The sequence below is a fragment of the Pongo abelii genome, chromosome 10 (assembly GCF_028885655.2).
Source record: "Pongo abelii isolate AG06213 chromosome 10, NHGRI_mPonAbe1-v2.0_pri, whole genome shotgun sequence".
Taxonomy (NCBI): domain Eukaryota; kingdom Metazoa; phylum Chordata; class Mammalia; order Primates; family Hominidae; genus Pongo; species Pongo abelii.
In genome coordinates this window covers 8,444,019-8,471,940 of record NC_071995.2, presented here as the reverse complement: position 1 = coordinate 8,471,940, position 27,922 = coordinate 8,444,019, and the positions used below count along the sequence as shown (strand labels likewise).

General features: G+C 36.8%; 3 protein-coding genes across 11 annotated transcripts in view; 1 reads left to right on the top strand and 2 right to left on the bottom strand.

Moving 5' to 3' along the window:
* The window catches only part of CLEC4D (C-type lectin domain family 4 member D), a 40,205-nt gene extending 13,291 nt beyond the window's left edge, over positions 1-26,914 (bottom strand). The window contains exons 1-5 of the mRNA XM_054527793.1: positions 26,873-26,914; positions 25,403-25,541; positions 22,708-22,818; positions 21,819-21,970; positions 20,640-20,755 (exon numbers count right to left, since the gene is read on the bottom strand). Of these exons, the coding sequence (XP_054383768.1) occupies positions 20,640-20,755; positions 21,819-21,970; positions 22,708-22,818; positions 25,403-25,541; positions 26,873-26,914 (560 nt within the window). The remainder of the gene's footprint in view (positions 1-20,639; positions 20,756-21,818; positions 21,971-22,707; positions 22,819-25,402; positions 25,542-26,872) is intronic.
* On the top strand, positions 1,680-7,547 carry CLEC4E (C-type lectin domain family 4 member E). Of its 2 annotated transcripts, XM_002822866.5 has the most exons (6): positions 1,680-2,278; positions 3,094-3,186; positions 3,733-3,822; positions 4,758-4,909; positions 5,821-5,936; positions 7,215-7,547. In XM_002822866.5, exons 1-6 carry the CDS (start codon positions 2,080-2,082, stop codon positions 7,384-7,386), a joined length of 822 nt encoding a protein of 273 aa, XP_002822912.3. In that variant the 5' UTR covers positions 1,680-2,079; the 3' UTR covers positions 7,387-7,547. The 2 variants fall into 2 exon arrangements, with proteins under 2 accessions (XP_002822912.3, XP_054382742.1); XM_054526767.2 differs by lacking the exon at positions 4,758-4,909 and having other exon boundaries at positions 3,733-3,839.
* CLEC6A (C-type lectin domain containing 6A) overlaps positions 8,814-27,922 on the bottom strand; it is an 81,285-nt gene continuing 62,176 nt past the window's right edge. The window contains exons 7-9 of one of the 8 annotated variants that reach the window (XR_010135711.1): positions 25,416-27,082; positions 22,708-22,818; positions 8,814-20,755 (exon numbers count right to left, since the gene is read on the bottom strand). The gene's annotated coding sequence lies outside the window, so the exon portion shown is untranslated. Of the gene's footprint in view, positions 27,083-27,922 lie in introns of all 8 variants that reach the window. The other 7 variants (XR_010135710.1, XR_010135709.1, XR_010135705.1 and 4 more) reach the window with 7 other exon arrangements.

Genomic DNA, 27,922 nt, shown 5'->3' with positions numbered 1-27,922 from the left:
CCAAAAAAAGAAGAAATCATTAAGCATGGTCAACTTTAGAAGAATGCACTAAGGATAGTTAGGAAGGCTTTTACTTGTCACATGCTTTTCATATTATTAATCATAAAACATATTACTTGTATAATTTGGGGAAAATCAATGAAACAAAAGATATAAAAAAATTTTGGCTGGAAAAAATATTAATTTATTGATTTCTGTTTAATTGTATATTGATAAAAATTAACATACAATTGTTTAGTAATATTGATGGTTGCTGGTTGATTGTAATTAATAAAAGATGGACTGTGGTAATTCTGTTCTTCATTTTATAATTCATATAGCTCATCCACTAGATAGTTTCTCTTTTTTTACTGATCAAAAGCCATTTGCTGAGAATACACATATTAAATATGGGTATATTCTATAATATACACATATATAATTTAAATATATTTTTTAAATTGTATTACTATAAAACAGAGAATGCAGAGAAGATTGACCAGTAAATTGAAATAATAAAAAGTCCCTTTGAGAACAAGAATATTTCCTCACACATGGAAAATTCGTGAGTCATTGGATGTAGGGATTACCAAGTCATGTACATCATACTTATGCCTCCTGACTTGTGAACTTAAATCAACTGAGACCAGTGTGATCTTATTCTTAAGTATCTTTAAGTAAGGAGAAGGCACATATCTAACTATTCTTCCAGAGAAGCATTAAATTCTTTTTTTTTTTTTTTTTTTTGAGACAGAGTCTCGCTCTATCGCCCAGGCTGGAGTGCAGTGGTGCAATTTTGGCTCACTGCAACCTCTGCCTCCCAGGATCAAGCTATTCTCCTGCCTCAGCCTCCCAAGTATCTGGAATTACAGATGCGTGCCACCACATTTGGCTAATTTTTGTATTTTTAGTAGAGGTGGGGTTTCACCATGTTGGCCAGGCTGGTCTCGAACTCCTGACCTCAAATTATCCACCCACCTTGGCCTCCCAAAGTGTTTGTTGGAATTACAGGCATGAGCCACTGCTCCCGGCCCAGAGAAGCATTAAATTCTAATGTCTAATTGAAATTGCTTTTTCTGACCTTCAAATACATTTCTCCTACTGTAGGCTGCAATATAGAACTAAAATCGCCAAATAATTCAGAACAGAATTAAACTACCTGCTGGGTCTCTGAGACTTCAGAAGCTGCGTTATGTTGTGAAAAACTAAGCTGAGTTTCAAAGTGGTCTTATCACATGAGGCCGTCCTGCTGAGGGGGACTCTAGTAGTCAGCCTAGTAGTAGCAGCTTAGTAGTCAGCATAAGATAAGACGGACATAAATCCACAACATTAGAATATTCAAGAGCTGCAAATGAAGAAGAGAGAAAAACCATAAAAGATGAAAAAGAGGCCAGGCGAGGTGGCTCACACCTGTAATCCCAGCACTTTGGGAGGTCGAGGTGGGTGGATCACGAGGTCAGGAGATCAAAACCATCCCGATGAACACAGTGAAACCCCGTCTCTGCTAAAAATACAAAAAATTAGCCAGGAGTGGTGGCGGGCGCCTGTAGTCCCAGCTACTCGGGAGGCTGAGGCAGGAGAATGGCGTGAACCCAGGAGGCGGAGCTTGCAGTGAGCGGAGATTGCGCCACTGCACTCCAGCCTGGGCGACAGAGCGAGACTCCGTCTCAAAAAAAAAAAGAAAATGATGAAAAAGAATTCAGGTTGCCATGTCCTAAATACATACACTATATGCCCGGCTTTGTGCTATGTTGTCTAAGTCTTCTTTTCAGTTACCAAATGTGTGGATGGTACAGATCCAAAGTGAAATTGAGAGTGCAGAGGTGAGCTCCATATTGTCAAGGAAAAACTGGGGGATGAGTTATGCCTTGAAGAAACTAGAGACATTTGGTCCAACAAAACGAAACAACATTTTAAAAAAACTCTCCTATTTCCCTATGGCCAGTTTATTTGTGTTGATGCTTACTATTTCATAATTTCCTCATTTTGTTGTTACATGGAGTGAAGAGAACTGACATGCTGTCCAATAAACTTCCTTGTCCTCCTTATGCAAGAAAGGAAATCCTGACAATGCACAGCCACAGAACAAGTTAATATTCTATGTCTATCCGAGTTGAACTTCCTAAAAGACGAAGTGTTTATCTTTCAAGAGTCATTCTCTCTGAGTCTTACCGACAAAACACCCCTGAGGAGAAAGAAAGAGAGGGAGGGATAGAAAAAGAGAGAGAGAGAGAGAAACAAAAAACCAAAGAGAGAGAAAAAATGAATTCGTCTAAATCATCTGAATCACAATGCACAGGTAAAATTTGCAACTCTTCTTTTTCTTCCATAGATCCCTTTTCGGAACAAGTGATAAATATGGTGAAAAACAGGACAATAGAAAAGTATTCACTGAAGTTATAAAAAAAAGGGGGGACAGAAGAAGAGAGAGAGAGAGAGATTTAAAGACTATTTCTTATACCAGAAAGCCTGCCGGACTCTAGCTAAGGGAGCGCTATAACACTGTTTCCACCCTTTCTGCAATACATTGTGCCCCTTTTGGCAAGTCACTTCACTTCTCTGGAACTCTTTTTGTCTGTAAAATGTTTAATGGGAGGAAGAGAGGAACTATTAGATGACTGTTAATATTTTACCTAATTTACAAAGAGCTTGAAAAGTGAGACACAGAAAAAAAAAAGATCAGGAGAAAGACAAGAAAAGCAAAGACGAGAAAAGGGAAAGAAAGAAAAAGAAAGAAGGGGGGCCTTAGAAAATATTGAAAAAAATTTAACTGAGAGACTTAGAAAGGAAAAATTGTATATCTGAGTTCATGAGTCAGAGTCTTACTCCAAGGGTGCTAAACGTGTGGTCCTCAGATCAGCAGCAGCGGTAGCCCCTGGGAACTTGTTGGTTCCATACAAGCTCTACTGAGTTGCTAACTCTGGGGGTAAGGGTCGGGAATCTGTGTTTCAATAAGCCCTCCAAGTGATTCTGAAGCATGCTGAAATTTGGGAATTACTCAATACAAACAATGGAAGTAGAAGGAAATAAGTAAGGATGAATAAGAATCTCTTCTATCTCTTTTGCACCTTGCTTAGGGGAAGATTGATCATGTTTGTGTCTTTCTTTCTACAGAGAGAGGATGCTTCTCTTCCCAAATGTTCTTATGGACTGTTGCTGGGATCCCCATCCTATTTCTCAGCGCCTGTTTCATCACCAGATGTGTTGGTGGGTTCTGAAGGTCAAATTCAATTTAATTCTTCCTGGTGCATATTAGGAGAAAACTCTTCCATGCTGCCTGTAGATTCTCTTTTCCCTCAAAAGGTCTTTCTATTTCACTCTTTTTCTTTTCTGTTAATCTCTAGGTTATTTCTCAAACCAGAAAGCTCAACAAGCAGGGAATTGTTTCTGAATTTTAATCACCTGTGACTTACTTTTCATGATAGACATTTTTCACTTCCTTGGCAGTCATGAGTCCTCCTCTTTCAGCCTCTATCATTAATGTAACCTTCTCTAGGAGATTCTGCCTTCAAGCTTGAACTACTGTTTGGCACCAGAGATATGACTAATTACTTTTGGAAGGAAGGGTAGAGAGAGTTGGATTTGGCATAAGAGGTAGTGCAAACATATCTATTTTCTCTGGGTGGTAAGAAAAAGCAGATTGTAAGAAAAAGCATGATAATTATTGGCACTTTTGTTGTAAATACAAAACTGAGGGAACTGATTTTTTTAACCAAAATAAGACTAACAAACATTATGCCCTTTCGTTTACAGTGACATATCGCATCTTTCAAACCTGTGATGAGAAAAAGTTTCAGCTACATGAGAATTTCACAGAGCTCTCCTGCTACAATTATGGATCAGGTATAATAGTCCCAAAGGTGAACATCAAAATTTACATAGCAACATTTTCTGGCTTCTAGATTGACTCTGGGACAGGTGAAATATAGTTGGATTAGGTCTTATTTTTCAAAAGCAAAATATAAAATCCTAGAAATTTGGAGATGCAATTAGCATTGGGGCAGAAAGTCTTGGGGACATTATAGTAAACTTTTAGAATAAATTTGAGGTATATGTCTGAAAAGTAAATTCGGAAGTGGAAGGTATTAATCCCAGGAGTGTAGTTTTTTTTCATTCACCTACTTCCAAAATGAGATGAAGGAGAAAAAACGTATGGAGTAGAGAATTTATAAATATCTCACAAATATACTCTCTATGCTCTTCTATGTTATCCTGTTCCAAGTCTTAGCAAAATGCTACATGACACTAAAAAAGTGACTTCCTTCTCTGAGCTATAATTTTCTCACCATTAAATTGAGAGAAGTTAGAAGAATTATTTATAATAGACCTCAAAGGCAAAAGTTCTGTAATTCTAAGAAATCTAACCCATCTATATACTACAGTATGGAGATTTGATTGAGGATATGTTGTTTAGGTAACATAAGAGATGGCTCTTTGGGGTTCACCCAAATAAAATGCATAAATTTCTCTGACATTAGTAGTCTAAGAACAGATAATAAGGTTCTATATCAATAGCATAACTAAGATAGTTTGCATATGTAGTTGCATTTCCTGGCACTGACATCCAGAGAATGAGAATTATGTTCAAAAGACTAAAAAAATTCTGTTTATGTTTCTTGATACTGGAATTATCTAAAGTCTTAGATACTAAGATGTGGAGTATGAACAAGTGATTCCAAGGCTTCTGACTTAAATGAGTACTCCATGGGGCCAGATGAAGCTTTGGGTTTTGTTATTTGGTTCACCTGGGACACTCACTGAAACATCTCTCATCCTAGGTTCAGTCAAGAATTGTTGTCCATTGAACTGGGAATATTTTCAATCCAGCTGCTACTTCTTTTCTACTGACACCATTTCCTGGGCGTTAAGTTTAAAGAACTGCTCAGCCATGGGGGCTCACCTGGTGATTATCAACTCACAGGAGGAGCAGGTAGCTGGAGTCCTCCGATGCCACTGTAACATTCCCCACATGGTCCACCTCTCTTTTCATACATATGCACAGTGCTTGACCCCCAATGACTATTGTTAATGAATGTACTAAAATGCATGCTGTTCTTACTATTTCGGTAAAGTCACTGCCTACCTTAATTCATTTTCCTTCCTAGAAGAACCTAAGAAAAAGGGAATTTCCATGTGGAGTTCCTTTAGTTAGGCAAGGGGAAAAAAGAGGGTTGGAAGTGTTAATTTTAGACGAATCATTATGTTTATGAACATATTATATGAAAGAAGGGAAGCAAATATTGTCCGTTTTCTTTAAGCTGTGATTAATAATACTTTGCGCTAGATATATTCACTAAATTTGGCCACCAACAATAGTAGATAAACTTTGAAAGAATTATTGAGGATCTCCTTCTCTGTTGAAGGTTATTTTTTGTCAGTTTAATTTTATGTTATGCATATTTTACCACAAAAAAAATCAGTAGATAATCCTCATGATCTTACAGTTTCATTTATCTGTTATTTCTCATCCAGATTCTTTTTTATTTTTTGAGATGGAGTCTCGCTGTGTTGCCCAGGCTGGAGTGCAGTGGTGCAATCTCGGCTCACTGCAACCTCTGCCTCCCAGATTCAAGCGATTCTCCTGCCTCAGCATCCCAAGTAGCTGGGACTACAGGCACCCGCCACCATGCCTGGCAAATTTTTTTATACTTTTAGTAGAGACAGGATTTCACCATGTTGGTCAAGCTGGTCTCGAACTCCTGACCTCAGGTGATCCATCCGCCTCAGCCTCCCAAAATGCTAGGATCTCATCCAGATTCTTACCTCTTTTAATAACAATTACCAGCAACGTTTATTCAAAACTGAAATAACTGGTCTCCTTTTATTTTGTATCTTCCATAGGAATTCCTTTCCTACAAGAAACCTAAAATGAGAGAGTTTTTTATTGGACTGTCAGACCAGGTTGTCGAGGATCAGTGGCAATGGGTGGATGGCACACCTTTGACAAAGTCTCTGAGGTAATTACCCTCCTATTGAGAGGAGTTCTTGAAACCTCCTTCTGTTACCTGCAATAGATCAGGTCCATTACTGGTGGTATTAAATGCAGGAAAGAGAAGAGCTAAGGTAGTAAAGATGAAGGAGAAGTACAAGCACCCACTTATCTCCTTTCCTGGGATTGTCTCAAGAATAAAGGGGAAATAATAGATGAAAATGAACTGAAAAATCATTCACTGAGAATGCAAAAGAGATGAGAGGTGGAATTAAGAGTCTTATTCCCCAAAACTGAAGGAAATGAGGAAAAAAATAGTAAGTTGAGAAAGACAGCAGGTTCTTATGCAGTGAAAAATGAGAATCTCTTGATAATGTCTCTTTTCTCCTTAATAATAGCCTCACATCATTAGAACATAGCATTTTTTATTGTGGATATGCTTTTTTTGTTAGATTGGTTAATTGATATATAAAATATTTTGCTATATATGTTGATTCTCATGATTTGTTAGGGGGTAAGTTTTTTTTTCTTTTTTCTTTTCTTCAACTTTTATTTTAAATTCCAGGGTACATGTGCAGGATGTGCAGGTTACATAGGTCAACGTGTGCTGTGGTGGTTTGCTGCACAAATCATCCCATGACCCGGGTATTAAGTCCAGCATCCATTAGGTGTTCTTCCTGATACAGCATAGCATTTTTAAGTTTTTTTCTCATTTATTATTTCATTTTACCTAAATTACACTTTCTTGGAATGTATCAGTATTATTAATCTTTATTTAGCATTTGAGGAAACTAAAACTCAGCAGAGTTAAGTGACTTAGCTAATGAGCAGTTCTAAGAGTACAACACAGATACTCTGACATGTTAGAAATGCTGCTTCACTACCACACTGTAACACCACTGCAGGATGCACCTAAGTTAATACACACTTTGTGCAGAATAAAGAGAGCCAAGCCGATATGAGATATGAGTGTGAAGAAAACAAATCTATCAGAATATCAATCTTCCCTATAACTTCTCATTTTATAGCTAGGGAACAGGACAGAATAGAAAAGGAACAAAGGAACAGGACAGAATAGAAAGTCAGAAAGATCCAGTTCAGCTTCAGTACTCACAAACTGTGACTTAGACAAATAGTTTAGCTTTCCTGAGGTTCCTTTTCTTCTTCAATAAAATGGACATTATAATAACTACCTTGCAAAGTTATTGTGAGGTTAAATAACACAAATGTAATTTGCCTAGTATATTAGGTTACTTTACCTTTTTTTTTACTGGGATTTTAAATCTCCTATGTCATTCTTTTTCAGCTTCTGGGATGTAGGGGAGCCCAACAACATAGCTACCCTGGAGGACTGTGCCACCATGAGGGACTCTTCAAACCCAAGGCAAAATTGGAATGATGTAACCTGCTTCTTCAATTATTTTCGGATTTGTGAAATGGTAGGAATAAATCTTTTGAACAAAGGAAAATCTCTTTAAGAACAGAAGGCACAACTTAAATGTATAAACAAGGAAGAACAAGAACATGGCCACACCCACTGCCCCACACGAGAAATTTGTGCGCTGAACTTCAAAGGACTCCATAAGTATTTGTTACTCTCATATAAACAAAAATAAGTGGTTTTAAATGTTATAATTCATGTTACTGGCCAAAGTGCATTTTCTCTCTACATCAGTCTCAGGTCCTCTTCCCAGAATTTACAAAGCAATTCACTACCTTTTGCTACCTTTGCCTGATTTTTGAGTATTTGTACGAAAGTACAGGGACACGGAGCCAAGACAGAGTCTAGCAAAGAAAAGGATTTTGGAAGGTGCCTTCCAACAATCGCCTGAATCCGGGCTGTGTAGCAGGTCCTCTTCTTTCTAGCTTCTGACAAGTCTGTCTTCTCTTCTTGGTTTCATACCATTCTTATCTCCTGCCCAAGCATATATCGTCTCTGTACTCCCCTATATAATGAGTAAGAAGCTTCTTCAAGTCATGGAACTTATTCTTGCTCAGAATACTGGTGTGGCCTTTCTGGCTACAGGCCTCCACTGCACCTTCTTAGGGAAGGGCATGCTGGCCATCAGCTCCAAACAGGCTGTAACCGAGTCCACCCATCCCTTGGGCTTCCTTTGCTCTGCCTTATTTTCAATTGACTGAATGGATCTCACCAGATTTTGTATCTATTGCTCAGCTAGGACCCAAGTCCAATAGTCAAATTATTCTAAGCGAACATTCATCTCCACACTTTCCTGTCTCAAGCCCATCCATTATTTTTTAACTTTTATTTTAGGTTTCAGGGGTACATGCTAAAGGCTTTTTATACAGGTAAACTCATGTCATGGAGGTTTGTTGTACAGATTATTTCATCACCCAGGTATTAAGCCCAGTGCCTAATATTGTTTTTTTCTGCTCCTCTCCCTCCTCCTACCTTCCGCCCTCAAGTAGACTCCAGTGTCTGTTATTCCTTTCTTTGTGTTTATGAGTTCTCATCATTTAGCTCCCACTTATAAGTGAGGACATGCAGTATTTGGTTTTCTGTTCCTGTGTTTGCTAAGGATGATGGTCTCCAGTTCTATCGATGTTCCCACAAAAGACATAATCTGCTTTTTTAATGGCTGCATAGTATTCCATGGTATCTATGTATCACATTTTCTCTATCCAGTCTATTATTGACTCACATTTAGATTGATTCCATGTTTTTGCTATTGTGAATAGTGCTGCAATGAACATTCATGTGCATGTGTCTTTATGGTAGAAAGATTTCTGTTTCTCTGAGTATGTATCCAGTAATAGCCCATTCATTTATTGCATAAAATTCTACCAATACTGATGACGTTATTAAAGAGTACATCAATAACGTGGCAGCTTTCATAACCATGTTTCTTGCACAAAGTGCCATGAGGAGACCCTCAAAATTCAATCATTGGACATCACGTGTAATCACTGAATGAGAAAATTCAACTGGACAATTGAATGTAACACATCAGCTTTCATTACAAAAGTTTATTTCTCTTAGGCATTGTGACAATCTGGTTTTGAAATCAACACATCTTTAAGCCAAACATTATTTAACATAAAAGTAATTTTAAACATACTTTCAACTTTCTAATTCCCATTTTTAAAATCATGAACATCAATAAGGAGATGTTGAAAGACTTTTTTTTGTTCATTGGTGTTTCCCTGAAGGTGGCTATAATTTAAGTTTTATTTCTAGATTGAAAGACATATGGAAATATTATTCCATATCATTTCTCCATATTATTCTATATTATTTCTCCATATATATTTAGAATTTAAGTTTAAAGACAAGTTTGCCAAGAAAAGAAAGAATTGCTAAGGGTTTAGTGGTTAAAGATTATTGGAACATAAATTATCTATTAGGAAAATTATTTTTTGAGAAGTAGATCATCCAATTGAAATTGTTTTAAAGTATAATATTTTATAAGTGGGGTTACACAAACACTTTACCACTTTAGGCACCAGAAAACCCAGAAATTTTCAAAGAATAATAGATTAATTAATGATACATATTCTTAAGAGCGTATTCCCAAAATAAACCACTGTTAAAATTTACATACTACTATATGGGTCCCCAATTTTTTTAAAGGAAAATTACTCTACTATTTTTTGTAAAAATGATACATGTTCATTATCAAAAATTCCTACAGATCACAATTATAGAAAGATGAAAATTTTTAAGATTCCAATTTCAAGTTGCAGTAATAATTATCATGAACGTCACTCCAGGAAACTTTTTATGCCTTTAATGGGGTGCAGGAAATGCTACCTCAAAATATGGCACCTTGGGAATTGAGAAAACTGCAAAAGCAGGAAGTCCACTCTCATCTTTCTCATGCCCTTCTTACCGGAAGCAGGCCATAGCATCTAGGAAGGTCAGTCATCTCTGACCTTCTTCCTCCCTTCTCCTCTGAACACTCTCCTATGACAGGTGTCCTGCTCTATACCCAAAAGGAAAGAATGTCATACAGGGAAGCCAAGAAGAACCTGAACAAACAAGGCCTTGCTAAGTCTCCTTAGGTTATTATCATTAGATCATATCGCTTTTTGTCTAACCATGTTTTTTTTCACAGCTATCCACTTCATGAGGCTTAGGACAAAATTTACATAGATTTCTCTGTTTTTTGATTGTTCATTTCTGAAGGCTCTCATGTCATGTAAAACACATTAAATACATCTGTAGGGTTTTCTCTTGTTAATCTGTGTTTTGTTATAAGGGCCTCAGCCATGAACCTTGCAATTGGTGAGAAAAAGATACTACTTTTTCTCCCCATGACTTCAAGAGTTAGATGAAAAGATGGAAAAACAAGGAGTTAAAAAAAAACCAAATATATATATATATATATTTATATGTATACACACAGACACACACGCATTGACACACTTTTAGAAAGGAATTATACAACAGATAATACTTTAATTTTTTAAATTTTATTTTGGTTTTAATTGACACATAATAATTGTACACATTTGTGGGATACAATGCGATGTTTCAATACATGTGTATGCTCTATATTAATCAAATCAGGGTAATTAGCACATTCATTACCTCAAACGTTTAAAAAATTGAAGTGAAATTGAAGAATTACTGAGTTCAAGAATGTTATAGCCTTTATAGATTATGAAAAAAAGTTATTTCCCAGAAGGTCCCTCTGAAGTAAAAACAAAACAAAACAAAACAAAAAATTATAAACAATCAACAATTAAGTCAAATGTTTTTGCTCTTCTGTTTCCCAATCCCCTTTTCAGCCTTTCCGTTTCCTGATAATGACTCCTAAAATCATTGCCACGTGCGTGGAGTAGAACAAGGTGGTCTTTATACGTGTGTGCATGTATATGCGGGAGGCGGAGAGGGGCGCATGACTACCCCTCAGAGAGTTAGATCCCAGACAGTGTAAAGGGGAGATTGTGGGGGAAGGAGGAGAGAGTAAGGATGTCAGAACGCCAGTGGGTTCAGCAGGGCATCCTGGTGGGGGTTGGACTGGCCCAAAGTCTCAAAGCCTGAGTTAGAGTGAGGACAACGCCCATACGTGAGGGTGGTTGAGCAAAGGTGTCTGAGCCGAAGCAGGAGGACTGTCTAGGAGGGCCACAGGGCACCGGGCAGGGTGAGATGGATGTCCACACAGGTCATTCAGCACAGGATGGAGAGGTAGAGCCTGAGCGGGTCAGCATATATGTCTTGCAACCAACTTTAAAATTTCGCACAGTTTACTCCTGGGTATCTTAGAATTTTATTGCCATTGTAAGTGTAATATTATTTTGTACATTTTGCAGAGTATTATATTGTTGATTTTTGTATAATAATAATTTATCCAGAAACACTGTTTAACTTTTCTAATTTTTAAAAACATTTTGTCCATACATTCCCTTTTATTTTCTGTGTAGATAATTATACTGTCTAAAAAACTGAGCTATCCAGTACAGTAGCCACCAGCCACAGTAGGCTATTAAGCACTATCCTAATTGAGATATTCTGTAAGTGTAAAATACACACTAGTTTTTTTTGATAATTTGAAAAAAGAATATGAACTATGTCACTAAGAATTTTATATGGATTACATGTTAAAATGATAATATTCTAGATATGTTTATTTAAATAAAATAAGTTGTTAGAATTAATTTCATCTGTTTGGGCTTTTTTTTTTTTTGCTTTCTTGATATAATTGCTGGAAAATTTAGACATACGCAACTCACATTTTTGCCTTTCACTATATTTCCCTTGGACAGTTCTGGTCTAGAAATAATGATAGTTGTGCTCCACACTAATGAAAACAAGAATAGTCTTCTTTCTCTCTCTCTTTCCCATCCCCCTGCTATCACCATATAATCATTTATTTAAAAATCAATATTCAACATTTGCATTGGTATGAATATGTAAATATTATTCATAGCTGAACCATTTACTGTATTCTTATTACATATTTTTAATTACATTTGGAGACGGGATCTCACTCTGTCACCAGGCCAGGGTACAGTGGCACAATCATGGCTTCATTGGAGCCTCAACTTCCTGGGCTCAAGCAATCCTCCCACCCATCTCAGCTTCCCAAGTAGTTAGGACTACAGGTGCACACCACCAAACACAGCTAATTTTTTAATTTTTTGTAGAGACAGAGTCTCACTATGTTGCCCAGGCTGGTCTCAAACTGCTGGCCTCAAGTAATCCTCCCCGCTTGGCCTCCCAAAGTGCTGGGATTACAGGCTTGAGCCACCACACAGGACCCTTTTTTTTTAATATTTATCTATCTTTCTATGTACTGACATAATTCATCTTTTAACTCTCCAGAAATGTATATCACCTCTCAATTCATTCAAATGCATTCCATCTATCCCATAATTTTGTAGGGAAAAAAATCTTTCTTGGAAAATTTCCTTCCTTTCCCAATCTGAACCGAGATTGCTCTGGTGGTTTGCTTCACAGCCATTATTTTGTTAAGTGTTATTAAAAAAGAAAATATTTTGTAATTTTAAGGTTATTTCAAATTATGATACAACAATATAAATGCTATTCACTTATAAGAACAAGATATAAAACAATTTCCAAACTATATTGTTAAGTAAAAAAGGCAAATGTTTAAGAATATGTAGATTATATTTCTATTCATATTTAAAATGTGGATTATATATCTATATATGTTTAGTATATAACATGTATGTAATTATATATGTTTATTATGTATAGTACATAGTTTATATATAGTATATATTCTTACATACTATGTAGTACATATAGTATAACCATTTATGGAAATGTAAATAAGAAACTGATAATCATAGTTACTCTGAAGAGGCATTTCAGTAACTAGACTTCAGGTTAGAAGATTTATTTATCTTATACGTTTACTAATGTTTTTACAGTTTGCCTTTTTAACACACATATATTACTGTTTCAAAAATGAAAACACTGTTTGAAATTTTTAAGAATTTTAAGCTTCTAGGACTACCATAATGTACTAAAATAATTAGAACCTATTTTTATGAAATTACTGTCTTTGTCTTGAAGAGATTGTGACGAGGTACCATGAGAGTTCAGAATAGACTGAAAGAGACTATGGATGTGTATTAGTTCATTTTCTGCTGCTTATAACAGGATATCTGAGACTAGAAATTTATAAAGAAAAGAAATTTATTTCTTATAGTGATGGAGGCTGAGAAGTCTAAGGTCAAAAAGCTGTGTCTGGTGAGGACCTTCTTGCTGGTAGGGACTCTCTAAAGAGTCTCAAGGTGGTACAGGTATCACACAGTGAGGGTGCTGCGTGTGCTAACATGCTAGCTCAGGTCCCTCTTCCTCTTTTTATAATGCCACCAGTTTTCTGCCTATGATAACCCATTAATACATCAACCCATTAATCCACTATTCTATAACTGGGAGTTAATTCATTCATGAGGGTAGAACCCTCATGATCTGATCGCCTTTTAAATGCCCCACCTCTCAGGCAGTGGTGTTCTGAGGCTCCCACGGAAAAAAACCATAATAAGAGAATGGATCCTTCACCGGCAACCAAGATATCCAGGCTGTCTCATCATAATTGACTAGAAGGCTGGTGTGACCGACGGAGAGAAGAGCAGTGTGGTTGGTGCAGCGGCCCACCTGAGAGCCACATGGGGGAAAGGGAACCCCCTCCCCCGAGCCAAGGGAGGCAGTCGGTGAGCACACTACCCAGCCAGGGAAACTGTGCTTTTCCCACGGAACTGCCTAACTTTCGGATTGGAAGATCCCACTCACAAACCCACGCCACCGGGGCCTAGCATCCCAATCCTGGAACGCGCGACTGTCACCGGCTCTCAGCTGGAATATGTGCCAAGGCCTACTGAACTCCGGGGGTTGGGGGGGCTCCGGCGGAGGGCGACCAGCACTGGCTGTGGCTGCCTGCTGTCTAAGCCGTTTGCGCTCTTTGAGGGAGGGGCAGCAGCCAGCACTGGGACTCACAGCTGCTTAACATGCAAAGCTCCCTGGGCGGGGGAAGGGAAGCACCCATTTCTGTAGCTTCAGGCTGTGCTTTTCCCCTGCGGAGCCAGGGAGGCTGGAGAGCTTGGTCCCAAGATTTGTCCCCACAGCCCAACACACTGGTTGTGGCAGTCTGCTGCCAGAGTGCCTCTTCAGGCCTAACCTTGACCCATCCTTCCTCAGCGGGTAGGGCTTCCCTGCACTATCTGCAAAAACTCCAGCCAGAGGCTCGGGAAAGAATATGGTTCTCCGTAGGCCTGGGCCCCTAGCGGGAGGGGTGGCTACGGTCTCTGCAGATCAGCAGACTTAGCCTCTCCCCCTGGTAGTTCTGAGGAATCCGGGCAGCCCAGATCAGTGGGTTTCTCCCCAGCAAAACACACCCTCTCCACCAAGGGACAAAGTGCTTCATTAATCAGGTCCTACTCCCTGTGCCACCCAACTGGGTGAGACCCTCCAACAGGGGTTGTCAGACACCCTATACAGGAGTGATCCTACTAGCATCAGGTTGGTGCTCCTGAAGGTCAGAGGTCCCAGAAGAAGGAGCAGGCACCCATCTTTGCTGCTCTCCTGCTGCTCTCCAGCCTCCTTGAGTGACATCTCCAGGCACGGGAGTGAATTGGATTAAAAGGGCCTGAAGTGAACCCCTAGCAAACTGCAGCAGCCCTACAGAAGAGGGACCTGACCATTGAAAGAAAAAAAAACCAGAAAGTGACAACAACAGCATCAACAACAACAACAAAAGGGCCCCCACAAAAACCCCATCTAAGGGTCAGCAGCCTCAAAGACTGAAACTAAACAAACTCACAAAGATGAAAAAGAATCATTGAAAACATGCTGAAAACCCAAAAGACAAGAATGCCTCTTCTCCTCCAAATGATCACAACATCTCTCCATCAAGAGTGCAGAACTGGACAGAGGATCAGATGGATGAATTGATAGAAGTAAGCTATAGAAGATGGGTAATAAAAAACTATGATGAGCTAAAGGAGCATGTTCTAACCCAATGCAAAGAAGTTAAGAACCTTGATAAACGGTTAGATGAATTGCTAATTAGAATAACCAGTTTAGAGAGGAAGATAAATGACCTGATGGAGCTGAAAAACACAGCATGAAAACTTCATGAAGTGTAAAGTATCAACAGCCAAACTGACCAAGTGGAAGAAAGGATATCAGAGTTAGAAGACCACTTTACTGAAATAAGACATGCAGACAAGAATAGAGAAAAAAGAATGAAAAGGAATAAACAAATCCTCCAAGAAATATGGGACTTCATAAAAAAACCAAACCTATGATTGACTGGGGTACCAGAAATAGACGGGAAGAATGGAAACAAGCTGGAAAACACACTTCAGGATATTATCCAAGAGAATTTCCCCAACCTAGCAACACAGGCCAACATGCAAATTCACAAAATACAGAGAACACCATTAAGGTACTCCACAAGAAGATCAACACCAAGACACATAATCATCAGATTCTCCAATGTCAAAATGAAGGAAAAACTGCTAAGGGCAGCCAGAGAGAAAGGCCAGGTACCTACAAAAAGAAGCCTATCAGATTAACAGCAGACCTCTCAGCAGAAACTCTACCAGCCAGAAGAGATTGGGGGCCAATATTCAACATTCTTAAATAAAAGAATTTTCAACCTGGAATTTCATATCCAGCCAAACTAAGCTTCATAAGTAAAGGAGAAATAAAATCCTTTCCAGACAAGCAAATGCTAAGGGATTTCATTACCACCAGGCCTGCCCTGCAAGAGCTTCTGAAAAAAGCAGTAAATATGGAAAGTAAAAACTGGTACCAGCCACTACAAAAACAGACCAAAATATAAAGACCAATGACACTATGAAGAAACTGCATCAACTAAAGTGCAAAATAACCAAATAGCATCATGATGATGGGATCAAATTCACACATAACAATACTAACCTTAAACGTAAATGGGCAAATACCCCAATTAAAAGACACAGACTGGCAAATTGGATAAGGAGTCAAGACCCATCAGTGTGCTGTATTCAGGAGACCCATCTTACATGCAAAGACACACACAGGCTCAAAATAAAGGGATGGAGGAAAATTTACCAAGCAAATGGAAAGAAACAAAAAAGTAGGAGTTGCAGCCTTAGTCTCTGACAAAACAGACTAAAGGTTAAAAAAGACAAAGAATGGCATTACATAATGGTAAACAAAATGATTCAACAAGAGATAACTACTCTAAATGTATATACACCCAATACAGGAGCACCCAGATTCATAAAGCAAGTCCTTAGAGACCTGCAAAGAGACTTAGACTCCCACATAATAATAGTGGGAGACTTTAACACCCCACTGTCAATATTAAACAGATCAACAAGATGGAAAATTAACAAGGATATTCAGGACTTGAACTCAGCTCTGGATCAAGTGGAGCTAGTAGATGTCTACAGAACTCTCTACCCCAAATCAACAGAATATACATTCTTCTCAGTGTCACATGGCACTTATTCTAAAATTGACCTCATAATTGGAAGTAAAACACTTCTCAGCAAATGCGAAAGAACTGAAATCATAATAAACAGTCTCTCAGATCACACTGCAATCAAATTAGAATTCAAGATTGAGAAAATCACTCAAAAACACACAATTTCATGAAAATTGAACAACCTGCTCCTGAATGGCAGCTGAGTAAATAACGAAATTAAGGCAGAAATCAAGAAGTTCTTTGAAACCAATGAGAACAAAGATACAATGTACCAGAATCTCTGGGACACAGCTAAAGCAGTATTAAGAGGGAAATTTATAGCACTAAATGCCCACATCAGAAAGCTGGAAAGAGCTCAAATTGACACTGTAACATCACAATTAAAAGCACTAAAGAAGCAACAGCAAACTAATCCAAAAGCTAGCAGAAGACAAGAAATAACTAAGATCAGAGAAGAACTGAAGGAGAATAGAGACATGAAAAACCCTCCAAAAAATCAACGAATCCTGGAGCTGGTTTTTTGAAAAAATTAACAAAGTAGATAGATGAATAGCTAGACTAATAAAGAAGAGAGAGAAGAATCAAACAGGGGATATCACCACTGATCCCACAGAAACACAAACCCCCATCAGAGAATACTGTAAATACCTCTAAGCATATAAACTAGAAAGTCTTCAAGAAATGGATAAATTCCTGGATGCCTACACCCTACCAGGACTAAACCAGGAAGAAGTTGAAATTCAACATCCCTTCATGTTAAAAACTCTCAATACACTAGGTATTGATGGAACGTATCTCAAATAGTAAGAGCTATTTATGATGAATGCACAGCCAATATATAATATTGAATGGGCAAAAGCTGGAAGCATTTTCTTTGAAAACTGGTACAAGACAAGGATGTCGTCTCTCACCACTCCTATTCAACGTAGTACTGAAAGTTCTGGCCAGGGCAATCAGGCAAGAGAAAGAAATAAAGGGTATTCAAATAGGAAGAGAGGAAGCCAAGTTGTCTCTGTTTGCAGACAACATTATTTTATATTTAGAAAACCCCATCATCTCAGCCCAAAAACTTCTTGAACTGATAAGCAACTTCACCAAAGTCTCAGCATACAAAATCAATGTGCAAAAATCGCAAGCATTCCTTTACATCAACAATAGGCAAGCAGAGAGCCAAATTATAAATGAACTCCCATTCACCATTGCTACAATGAGAATAGAATACCCAGGAATACAGCTAACAAGGGATGTGAAGGACCTCTTCAGGGAAAACTACAAACCACTGCTCAAAGAAATAAGACAGGACACAAACAAATGGAAAAACATTCCATCTTCATGGATAGGAAGAATCAATATTGTGAAAATGGTCATACTGCCCAGAGCAATTTATAGATTCAATGCTATTCCCATCAAAGTACTGTTGACATTCTTCACAGAATTAGAAAAAACTATTTTAAATTTCATATAGAATCAAAGAAGATCTTGTATAGCCAAGACAATCCTAAGCAAAAAGAACAAAGCTGAGGGCATCATGCTACCTGACTTCAAACTATACTATAAGGCTACAGTAACCAAAACAGTATGGTACTGGTCCCAAAACAGACATATAGACCAATGAAGCAGAACAGAGACTTCAGCAATAACACCATACATCTACAACCATCTGATATTCAACAAGTCTGGCAAAAACAAGCAATGGGGAAAGGATCTCCTATTCAGTAAATGGTTCTGGGAAAACTGGCTAGCCATATGCAGAAAACTGAAACTGGGCTCTTTCCTTACACCTTATACAAAAATTAACTCAAGATGGATTAAAGACTTAAATGTAAAACCCAAAACCATAAAAACCCTAGAAGAAAACCTAGGTAATACCATTCAGGACATAGGCAGGGGCAAAAACTTCATGACTTATTGACAACTGAAGCTCAACCTATATATAGTTCTCTACAAATTAAAAATGGATAATATTAACTATACGAAGCCCACTAGCATTTACATAAAGTTACTTGAACAAGTTTGATAGGTTTCATGCTACATAATTTAGTGAATATGGCAAACAGAATCAAATTTATTTAGCACAATTTCAGCTAAAAGTATCAGCTTTTAACACAGCTACACACATACATCACCACCACCACCACCACACATAGTCAAACACCAGTATTTCAAACCCAAAAAATCAGTAGTTAATTTACAAAATAAATACTGTTTTTAAAAGTAGTAGTAGGAAAGTTAAGTTAAAAAGCTGTTGCTTGGAATTTTTCAGCTTAGATCCAGGTAAAATTAGCAAATTGAAAATTTTAAGAAAGACCACCATATTTTATTAAAGTTGGATGTGACTGCCCTTTGCAATTAATGCTACATGCACCAGAAAAGCATAATTTCTGGTTGTCAAAACAATGACTTCCTTGCTAGTTCAAACGATAGTTATACAGCTCTAAAGAAACATTAACAATTTATATAAATGGGTTGAAAATGTGATTATTTTCTATTCAAATTAATAATGCAAACACGAATACAATGTTACTTCAAATAATTAAGAAATTTTATCCAGTCGTTAGCTAAGTAATGAGGTCAAGTAATCCCCAGTAACTTCCTGTGATACCAAAGGGAACGTATTTTATCTCTAATGAAGCACACCTGGGTGTATCATGAACTAGCAATGTGAAGGTGAGCCCTTTGGCTTCTGGGGAATTTTATTTCCTCTGCTATAGAATTGAAGGACTTTGTTTAAGGTGTCTTACAAAGACTTCTTGCTTTGCAAAAACATGGTGGGTGGAGTAAGAAGTAAATTTTTAAAGGCATTTGGACTTTTTTTCTATCTGTAGAATAGCATAATTCAGAACTATTCCACAGTGTTGTTCTGGAAAAATTTTCCTCATGCAATGTAAATGTAATGACTGACATTAAAAAGTCTGAAAATGAAGCATCAAACAATAAAAATGTGGTTTTAAATCTTTAAAGTGCTTGCAATATTTGGGTTAAAAATGATGCACCACTACCAGTTAGAATATCCCATCTTTGAATTTTAAGAGCTAAGAGTCTGAGCAGGGGAAAAAATGACAAAGAGATTGCATTATTCACCCTATTCTTCCATATGTGCATTCAATGCACACCAATTGAAAAATAAACACCTTGAAATACTACTAAGAAAGCAAAGAAAGATTATTCCTTCCATCAAACACCCTACAAAAACCACATTATCTACACACACACACACACACACACACACACACACGTTGTCTCGAATGAATCAAACAAATTAAAAAAGACCATCATGACTAAAAATGCTGTATGACCCAGCATGTTTTCTGTGTTCCAATGATGCATGTACATTCTGCCCTATTCTAATTGGTTCTTCTTTTCTCTCTCCATCACAAGGACCACTTTGTGGGTTTCTAGTTCAATGTTGTTCCAGGTATTTTACAAATCCTACTTGCTTCAAAGTTACAAGGAACATCATTCCAGGCCCATTTATCTTGGTTATAAACAAGAACAACACAGTTTTCTGCCTGAGAGTTGTCGGGTTCATTCTTATGCCAGAAAGAAAAACAACATAGATAGAGATTTATGGGTATATATAGACAATGTAGATTATAGGTGTAGATTAGATATAGATATATTAGGAGACAATTCAGAGAAATGCCCCTAGTGAACAATTTAGAACTGCACTAATACTATACTCACTAGACACATGTAGCTACTGAGCACTTGAAATGTGGCTTCTCTGAATTGAAATGTGCTTTAAGTCTTAAGTGCTGTATTTTGAAGACTTAGTGCCAATAAAGAATGTCAAAGATCTCAGTAATAATTTTATAATGATCACATGTTGAAATGATAAGATTTGGATATATTGGGTTAAATACATTATTAATACATTATTAAAATACATTTCACTTGCTTCTTTTTACTTTCTTAATATAGCTAACAAAAAATTGTAAATTGCACATGTGGCTTTGCATTATATTTTTACTAAATGATATTGGCTTCAAGAAAGAAAATGACAGGATTTTGATTATCTTTCAAAGCAAATGTTTATCGCTTATATTGTTTATCTAAATGTCAAGCCTAAAACAAATTTTATATCACTTCTATGCTATTCATTCTTTCATTATTGACATTGTACAAACAAGAATACTGAAAATTGCATGCAAATTATAGGACCATTCTGGAACTGGGACATAGCATATGGAAATTACTCAACCTACAGTCGTCTCTCCTAACATTTTTATATCAATGTACCCCACTTCAAAATGAATGTTTCTTGCTACCATCTTCTAACCTTTGCTTATAAATCCCCTTAGCCCACTCAATATACTCACACTCTGCGTGGGTTAAATGGCGTCTGGTCCACCCAGCGCCACTGACCTTTGGCATTCTCATCTCTAAGTCCAAGGAAATAGGAAAGCCGTCTGTCCAGAAACTGAATAATAAAGTTCTGCATAAAAATATAAATTTTAATATAGTTGCATGAATCAGGTGATGGCTATGATGTTGGAAAAAGAGGAAATATGTCAACTAGATTACTGGTTAAGCACAAAAGCTCTGGCATCAGATAGATCTGTTTTCAAATCCTGCCTGTAATGTTAGTAAGTGCTTCAATCTTACCAAACCCCCAGTGCTCTTGTCTTCAGAAGGGACAACTCCACTACTTTATAGAGTTACTATGAAGATTAAGTGAGGTCAGACGTGCAACCCTTTTAGCACAATGCTTAATAAGATTAGATTTTTTAGGAGGTTTTGTTTTTAATATCACCTTCTTTAATTGTGTGCATATTTCATTAAATTCCATTTTATTCAGAATCACCAAACCTATAGATTGTAAACCTATGGAGATAAAATCCTTGAGGAAACTATTAACCAAGAAAAAGTTAGAATCTGAGTCATGGTACATAAATGGAAACATATTACATGAGGAAATAAATTTTAGCCTTTAAAGAATTTACCCTAAGATTTCTTTACTTATCATTAGATCCATACATCTGAATTAGTTTTCCTACACTTTATCCTGAGAAGCTAGTTCAGTCCTGATTAACCATTCATTTATTCACCTACTAACCAAACATTTATCAAGACCTATCCAGTGTGCCTCAAACTCACACACACATTGGAAGCGCAAAGGTGAGTAGAGCATGGATCCAGCCCTCCACGTGTAATCACTGGAAGAGATGCAGCAGTGAACAGACAATTATAGTGGAGTGAAGTAAATGCCATGATCTCGCTGTGCACAAAGTCCCACAGAAGTACCTCCCACTTAGAATAGGGAGGGGTACAATGAGGAAGGTAGTTAGGGTAGCTTTCTGGAGGAAATAACATATGAATCAAGTATAGAAAGACCAAAAGAAGTTGGCCATATGACAAAAAGTTGAAGAGGAAGAAAGGGCTTTCCAGGCAGATGGAGCAGATGAAAACAGACAGAGGCACACAGGACAGAGAAATTCCTCTTTTTCTGGAGAGAGATTCAAAGCAGCAGAGAAACTGATATGATCCTCCCAACACACCTGCTCAGCTTCCATGCTGATGGTCATCAGATGGGCCCCCATCCCTGAACAGTTCCTTTCACTCTCAGCCCACGTCTTGCTGTCAGTAAGAGGAAAATAGCAGTTGGACTGGAAGGCTCTCCAGTCAATAGGACAACAGTTCCAGGTGCTCCCTCAAGTGAAAATTAAAATGGAAATTGGTAACAAAAGAGTATTTCATCTGTAACAGATTGTGTAACTATTCTACCACGTATATCCAATTAATATTTGTGAGAATAATATCAAGATCACCAAAATTATTCTGTTCTCGGTCTACCAAAAGATCCTGAAAATTACATTCCTAAATAGCTTCTAAACATAAGTACTGGACACCACATAATGACTACGAGAAAATTACAAAATATTATCTTAGAAGGCATGACTGTTATTCAATGTTCCTACATCTGTTGACTTGCATATTTAAAGTGTTTCCATTACGAAGCTTTGGCAGGATATTTTACCTAAAGGGGATAAAGAACCTGCTAAAACTTAAGCACTGCCCCGTTCTCCCAAATGAGATGACAAATTCCACAATAATAAAAGAAATAAAGACATGTCAGCAAAGCTGTATATTCTAGGAGGAAACTGTCTTTATCATATGTCTGAATCAAGGGAAAATTGAATTTGATTAATGTTATGTTTTGGATGTCAAAAATAACCCATCCATCTGTAAAGCCATATTCTCCGGTTATTAACTGGATTACAGTAATGAGAAATAATTCTATCTTAAGGTATTGTTATTTACTCCGATGCCAGATTCTCATCTTATGCTATTTTAATCTTTCCTGGTTCACTACTGACATTCCTTAAGTCAGACTATGAATTTGAATGAAAATGGAAATTAAAAAAGAAATTATCTTACGCTCTCTACCTTTAGCACTTTTCAGTTCTGATTTCTCTTTGATGCATTTGAGCTTTGCATGGTGCTCTAACTTGTGCACTCCTGTGCCTCTCTTACAGCGTGAAAAGTTGTGATGAGTCACTGTCAAGGATAAAAGCAAGTTAGGTTTCTTTTTCTATATAACCACTAATTAGGGAAATAGGGGCTGACCTCCCTAACTTTTCTCTTATCCTAATAATTAAGGCCCTCATATTCTCTTTTCTTTCTATGCAGCTTGTTTGTTTCAGCTCCAGGTGAATTGGTTGAAAGCAATGGTGGAAAATTAATATTTTTATTATCATATTGTACTTTTTGTGCTTTCTTTTTTTTTTTTTTTTTTTTGAGACGGGGTCTCGCTCTGTCGCCTGGGCTGGAGTGCAGTGGCGCGATCTCAGCTCACTACAAGCTCCGCCTCCCGGGTTCACGCCATTCTCCTGCCTCAGCCTCCCCAGTAGCTGGGACTACAGGCGCCCGCCACCACGCCAGGCTAATTTTTTCTATCTTTAGTAGAGACGGGGTTTCACCGTGTTAGCCAGGATGGTCTCACTCTCCTGACCTCGTGATCCACCTGCCTCGGCCTCCCAAAGCGCTGGGATTACAGGCGTGAGCCACCGCGCCCGGCCCATTTTGTCCTTTATGGGAGAAGTTTTGCAAACTTTTATGTGCACATGCTTGTAAGCATGTTTTTCTATCAAAATTTGTATTAGAATAGGGGTTATTGGTGCGCGCTGGGTTGTATGAACCTTATGCCTTTCTAAAATACTTTCACCTTGAAATATATAAACAAATGTAAAAAAGTGGAAAACAGTTTAGCAAATTATTGTAAGGTGAACACTCCAGGTAACAACTACTCAGCTCAAGAAACAGAATATTGCCAAAACCCCATATAGCCTTCACATCTCAAACGCAACTCACTCCCCCTCCCTTACAGGTAACCACTCTTGGCTTTTAAAGTAACCACTGTGCTTTGCTTCACAATTTTATCACTTACATGTTCCCTATAGACCAGATTTGCCTGTTTTTGAACGGCAGTCATACAGTATGTATTCTGATTCTGTCTTTTGTTGAGAATTGTTTCTGAAATTTATCTATTTTGTTATGTGCCTGCTATAATTCATCCATTTTCATTGCTGTAAAGTGAACTATTGTCTTCATGAAATAAAATATATTTATCTATTCTACGCCTATTAGATGTGTGCATTGTTTCCAGTGTTTGGCTGCTGTGAACTATGATCTTCTGAGCATTTTCAACCATGCATTTGGAGCGCATAAGCATGCGTTTCTGTAGGGCACATACGTAGGAGTGGGACTGCAGGCAATAGGGTATGAATATTGTAAACTATGATAGTGGTAAACTTTTCCAGAGTGATTGTAATGCCTAAACTCCACCAGAAGCAATTCATTAGAGGTCCATTTGCTCCATGGCATCATCAATATTTATTAGTGCCAGACTTTTTATAGTTGCCATCCTGTTATGTTTGCAAAGGTGTCTCACTGTGAGTTGCATTTGCATTTCCCTGATAATTAATGAGGCTGGCACTTTTGTGTGTTTATTAGACATTTCATTTTTCTCTTTGTTTTAGTACCTATTTAAGACTTTGCCCACTGTATTTATTGTAAGTATTTTTCCTACTGGTTTGAAAAAATTTGTATATAATCTACATGTGAATTATTTATTAATTATATGCATTACAAGTATCTTCTCCTATGGCTTTTTATTTTCAATGTTACTGGTAAGTTTTGTTGGACAGTGACTCATTTTAATGTAGTATAGTTTGTCAATGTTTATTTTCTAGTGCATTTTGTGGCTTGTTTAAGAAATCGTTCTCTACCTCAAGGTCATGAGGATATTCTCCATTTATCTTCTTAAAACTTTATAGATTTACTTTTCACATTTTGGACAATAATCCACTCTAGATTTGTTTTTGTATACAGTGTGATGCAGGAGAACAATTTCATCTTTTAAGTATAAATAATCAATGGGCTCTGCAACATTAATTGAACAAAACTGTCCTTTTCTCATATATCTGAGATATCTCCTTTTGTTTTATATAAAGAGTCTTATATACATGCAGGATCTGTAACCAAGCTCTCCTTTATTTTCCTCGAGTCTATTTGTCTTGCACCTATATCATATTACTTTAATTATAATTATTTTAGGTTTGATATCAGAAAGAATTTTTTTAATGGTGGTGATCCCCCAAATTGAGATGTATACATTAAATATGTACAGGTTTTTATATGTCAATTGTACATCAATAAAGAGGTTGAAAGAAAGGAAAAAAGAAAGAAAGAGAGGGAAAGAGAGAGAGAGAACAATTCCTCCAACCTTGTTCTTTTCAAAGCCCGTCTATCTGAAAGTTATTTTTCTTCTGCTTACTCCTTACTCATAAGATGTATCCCTTTGTAATCCCAGTCCAAAATGGGGGGAAATTTACAATAGTAACCAACTTTCACATGTACAGAAAATGGTCTAAATTCCATCATTCAATCTCTATCACAAGGTACCACCATGGAAAGACAGAAGGTCAAGAATGTAGCTCTGAATATTCAGCGCAAGACCCTGAAGATATTATAGATAGGTTATGCTAGGAAAAATCAAGATACCAAAAGGCTTAGAGCAACTTCAGAAAAGTTGTTTGGAAATAATAATTCAAGAAGAGTTCTACTTTGGCTAATAACTTACCCAAACAACTTACAATAAAACAGACACCGAGAAGTAAGATGAAAACTACAGCAACAACCCAAGGGATCAGCTGGGAATGCACGCCTCCTTCCACCAGGACCAAAAGAAAAATAGAGATTAACCTCCTCTCAGCTACGAGCTAGGATAGCTAATTCTACCAAGGAGCAATCTAAAAATGAGAGCAAACAAAATATTTCAGATCTGGAGAAAAGCATAAATATTTTCTCCAAATAAATCAATTTTAGAGCTTATTGATGAATAAATAAATAAGAAAGAAAAATGTAAAATTTCTTGGTAATTTTGAAATGAAAAGAATTTTATAAGTAAGATACAAAACCCAAAAGCCATTAGAATAGGTAATTTGAGTATGTAAAAATTAAAACTTCTATATAACACAAGCAATGTTAGAGTCAAGGGACGTATGAAAGGAAAGTCTTGTCATAATATTAATATCCACACTGTATAAAGTATTTCAAAATCAACTAGAAAACTGAGCAAAACTCTGAGCAGGAAATTTGCTGAAATTTTAATTTTCTGAAGTTATAAATAGCCACTAATCAAACAAAAATATGCCCAATCAGGGAACTGTAAACTAAAAGATTGTGGTATAACTTTTCACACATCAGATTTTTTAAGTAAATTAAATACATGCAGTGTTGGCAAGGCTGAGGGGAAATAAGCACTCTTAGTGAGAAAATAAATGCTGCTGCCTGGACTGGAAAATTAGGAATGCCTTTTAGAAGGATCAATTTAGTGGCATTTATCCATTTTTAAATGCATTTCATTTGCCACAATAATTTCAATTACAGGTATCTATTCTATAGAAATAATTGAGCTTGTTTATGTTAAAAGATATTCATTGCAGCACTTCTCAAAATAGAAAAAACATACTGTAATCTAATATTTACATGTATATTATCAATAGTGGAAATTCTAAATTATGGTCACTTCACACAATGATATTGTATATAGTAATTAAATAAGCATGTAATCAGTATATATTGATGCAAAAAATCTCTAAGAAATATTGTTACCTAAAAAGGTAACAATATTTTTAGGTAATTCAATAGGATCACACTGTGATTGCAGTTTGCCGTGGTAGGGTGATGAGATAAAGTAAAACTTTAATTTTAATTTAAACATTTCCACATTTGTTCTATATATCTATCAAAAATATTATTTAATATTATCACAATACAAATCCACTGGTGTCACTTAAGTCAAACATAAAATGGGACAATTAGAGCCTCTGATACGGCATAAGCCTAAGCTTTTTTTCTACATCTTCCTTTTCTCTTTTTTCTTTAAAAGAATCTTCTCATATTACTCTTTCTTTTCATCTTATTTCTTTTTTATATATTTTATCTCCCCTCTTGGTCCAATATACATTTTATAAAGAAGTTTCTGTTATCCAACTTATTTGACTCTATGTCCTTCCTCTTCACCAACATCGTTTTTATTTCCTTCTACCTCCTTCTCCCCATCATCATCAACAATCTTTAAAACTACCATCAAGTCATATGTTTTAAATTAGTTATAATTCCATCTGCTTCTTTGAAATTGAAAGGAAAGTACTCACGTTTACTTTGAGGTTTTTCTAGCCCCACTGTCTAATTAGTCTCTTGTTCAATGGTCAGGAGGGCAAGAACTTGTTCTAATCTTTTCCCCCAGAGTATATTTCTGTGGATAGAGGAATATATTCAGAAATACTTGAGCTGGAACCCCAGTGTTACATATTGTAGTGAGATTAGAAAGGTACCAATACAAGAAAGTTAACTCAAAAGAAGTCTTTTTCAAAGACGGGGGTTTCCTTTGATTCATTCCAGGAGATGAGGCAAAAAAAAAAAAAAAAAAGGAAATTGAGAAAGCAATACTAAACAACAGTTAGTAGAAACCCACAAGTATGTTGAGATCACTAGATCAGTGTGTAATGTGGAATTTCTCAATTTGGTTTTTTTTTCATTTAGACAAAAAAATTTAGCAACGCCCTAAAAGAAATAATTGTTATGCCCAATAAAAATTGAGTAAATATCCCCTCTTTTTTTAATTCTTTTTGTGAATATTATATTTTCAAAGGCAATTATATTCTTGGGGTGAGTTCTATACTAAAAAGTTCTCTGGACTGAATAAAAAATTGAGTCTAAGAGAGCAAAAGACAACGGGAACAATGAACAAAAACTTTTAAAGTACACATTGTGTGTACATTGTATGTGAAGACACAGCAACCTTTGTTTTCGAGTTGAGGAAGAGATGATAGAGCTGTTAATTAAATCCCAAGAACTTTCTAGGTGAGCAAAAAGAGTTGTATTAAGGCAAAGACAAAGAAAATGTAAGATTCTGTGATAAAGACACCATCAGAGTCCCTGACTTCATTTATAGCACTGTTAGGGAGTGAATGTTTGTATCTCCTCAAAATTCATTTATGGAAGCCCTACCCTCCAATGTAATGGCATTTGGAGGTCAAAAGTTTGGGAAGTAATTAGGTTTAGTATGAGGTCATGAGAATGGGGTCCTCATGAT

What these genes read in the sequence shown, in the direction of transcription:
- CLEC4E (XM_002822866.5), top strand. Translation starts at nt 2,080, where the DNA reads ATGTCTATCCGAGTTGAACTTCCTAAAAGACGAAGTGTTTATCTTTCA. An exon ending in ATCTGAATCACAATGCACAG is followed by an intron (nt 2,279 to 3,093) that starts GTAAAATTTGCA and finishes TTCTTTCTACAG; the next exon opens with AGAGAGGATGCTTCTCTTCC. An exon ending in CTGCTACAATTATGGATCAG is followed by an intron (nt 3,823 to 4,757) that starts GTATAATAGTCC and finishes CTCTCATCCTAG; the next exon opens with GTTCAGTCAAGAATTGTTGT.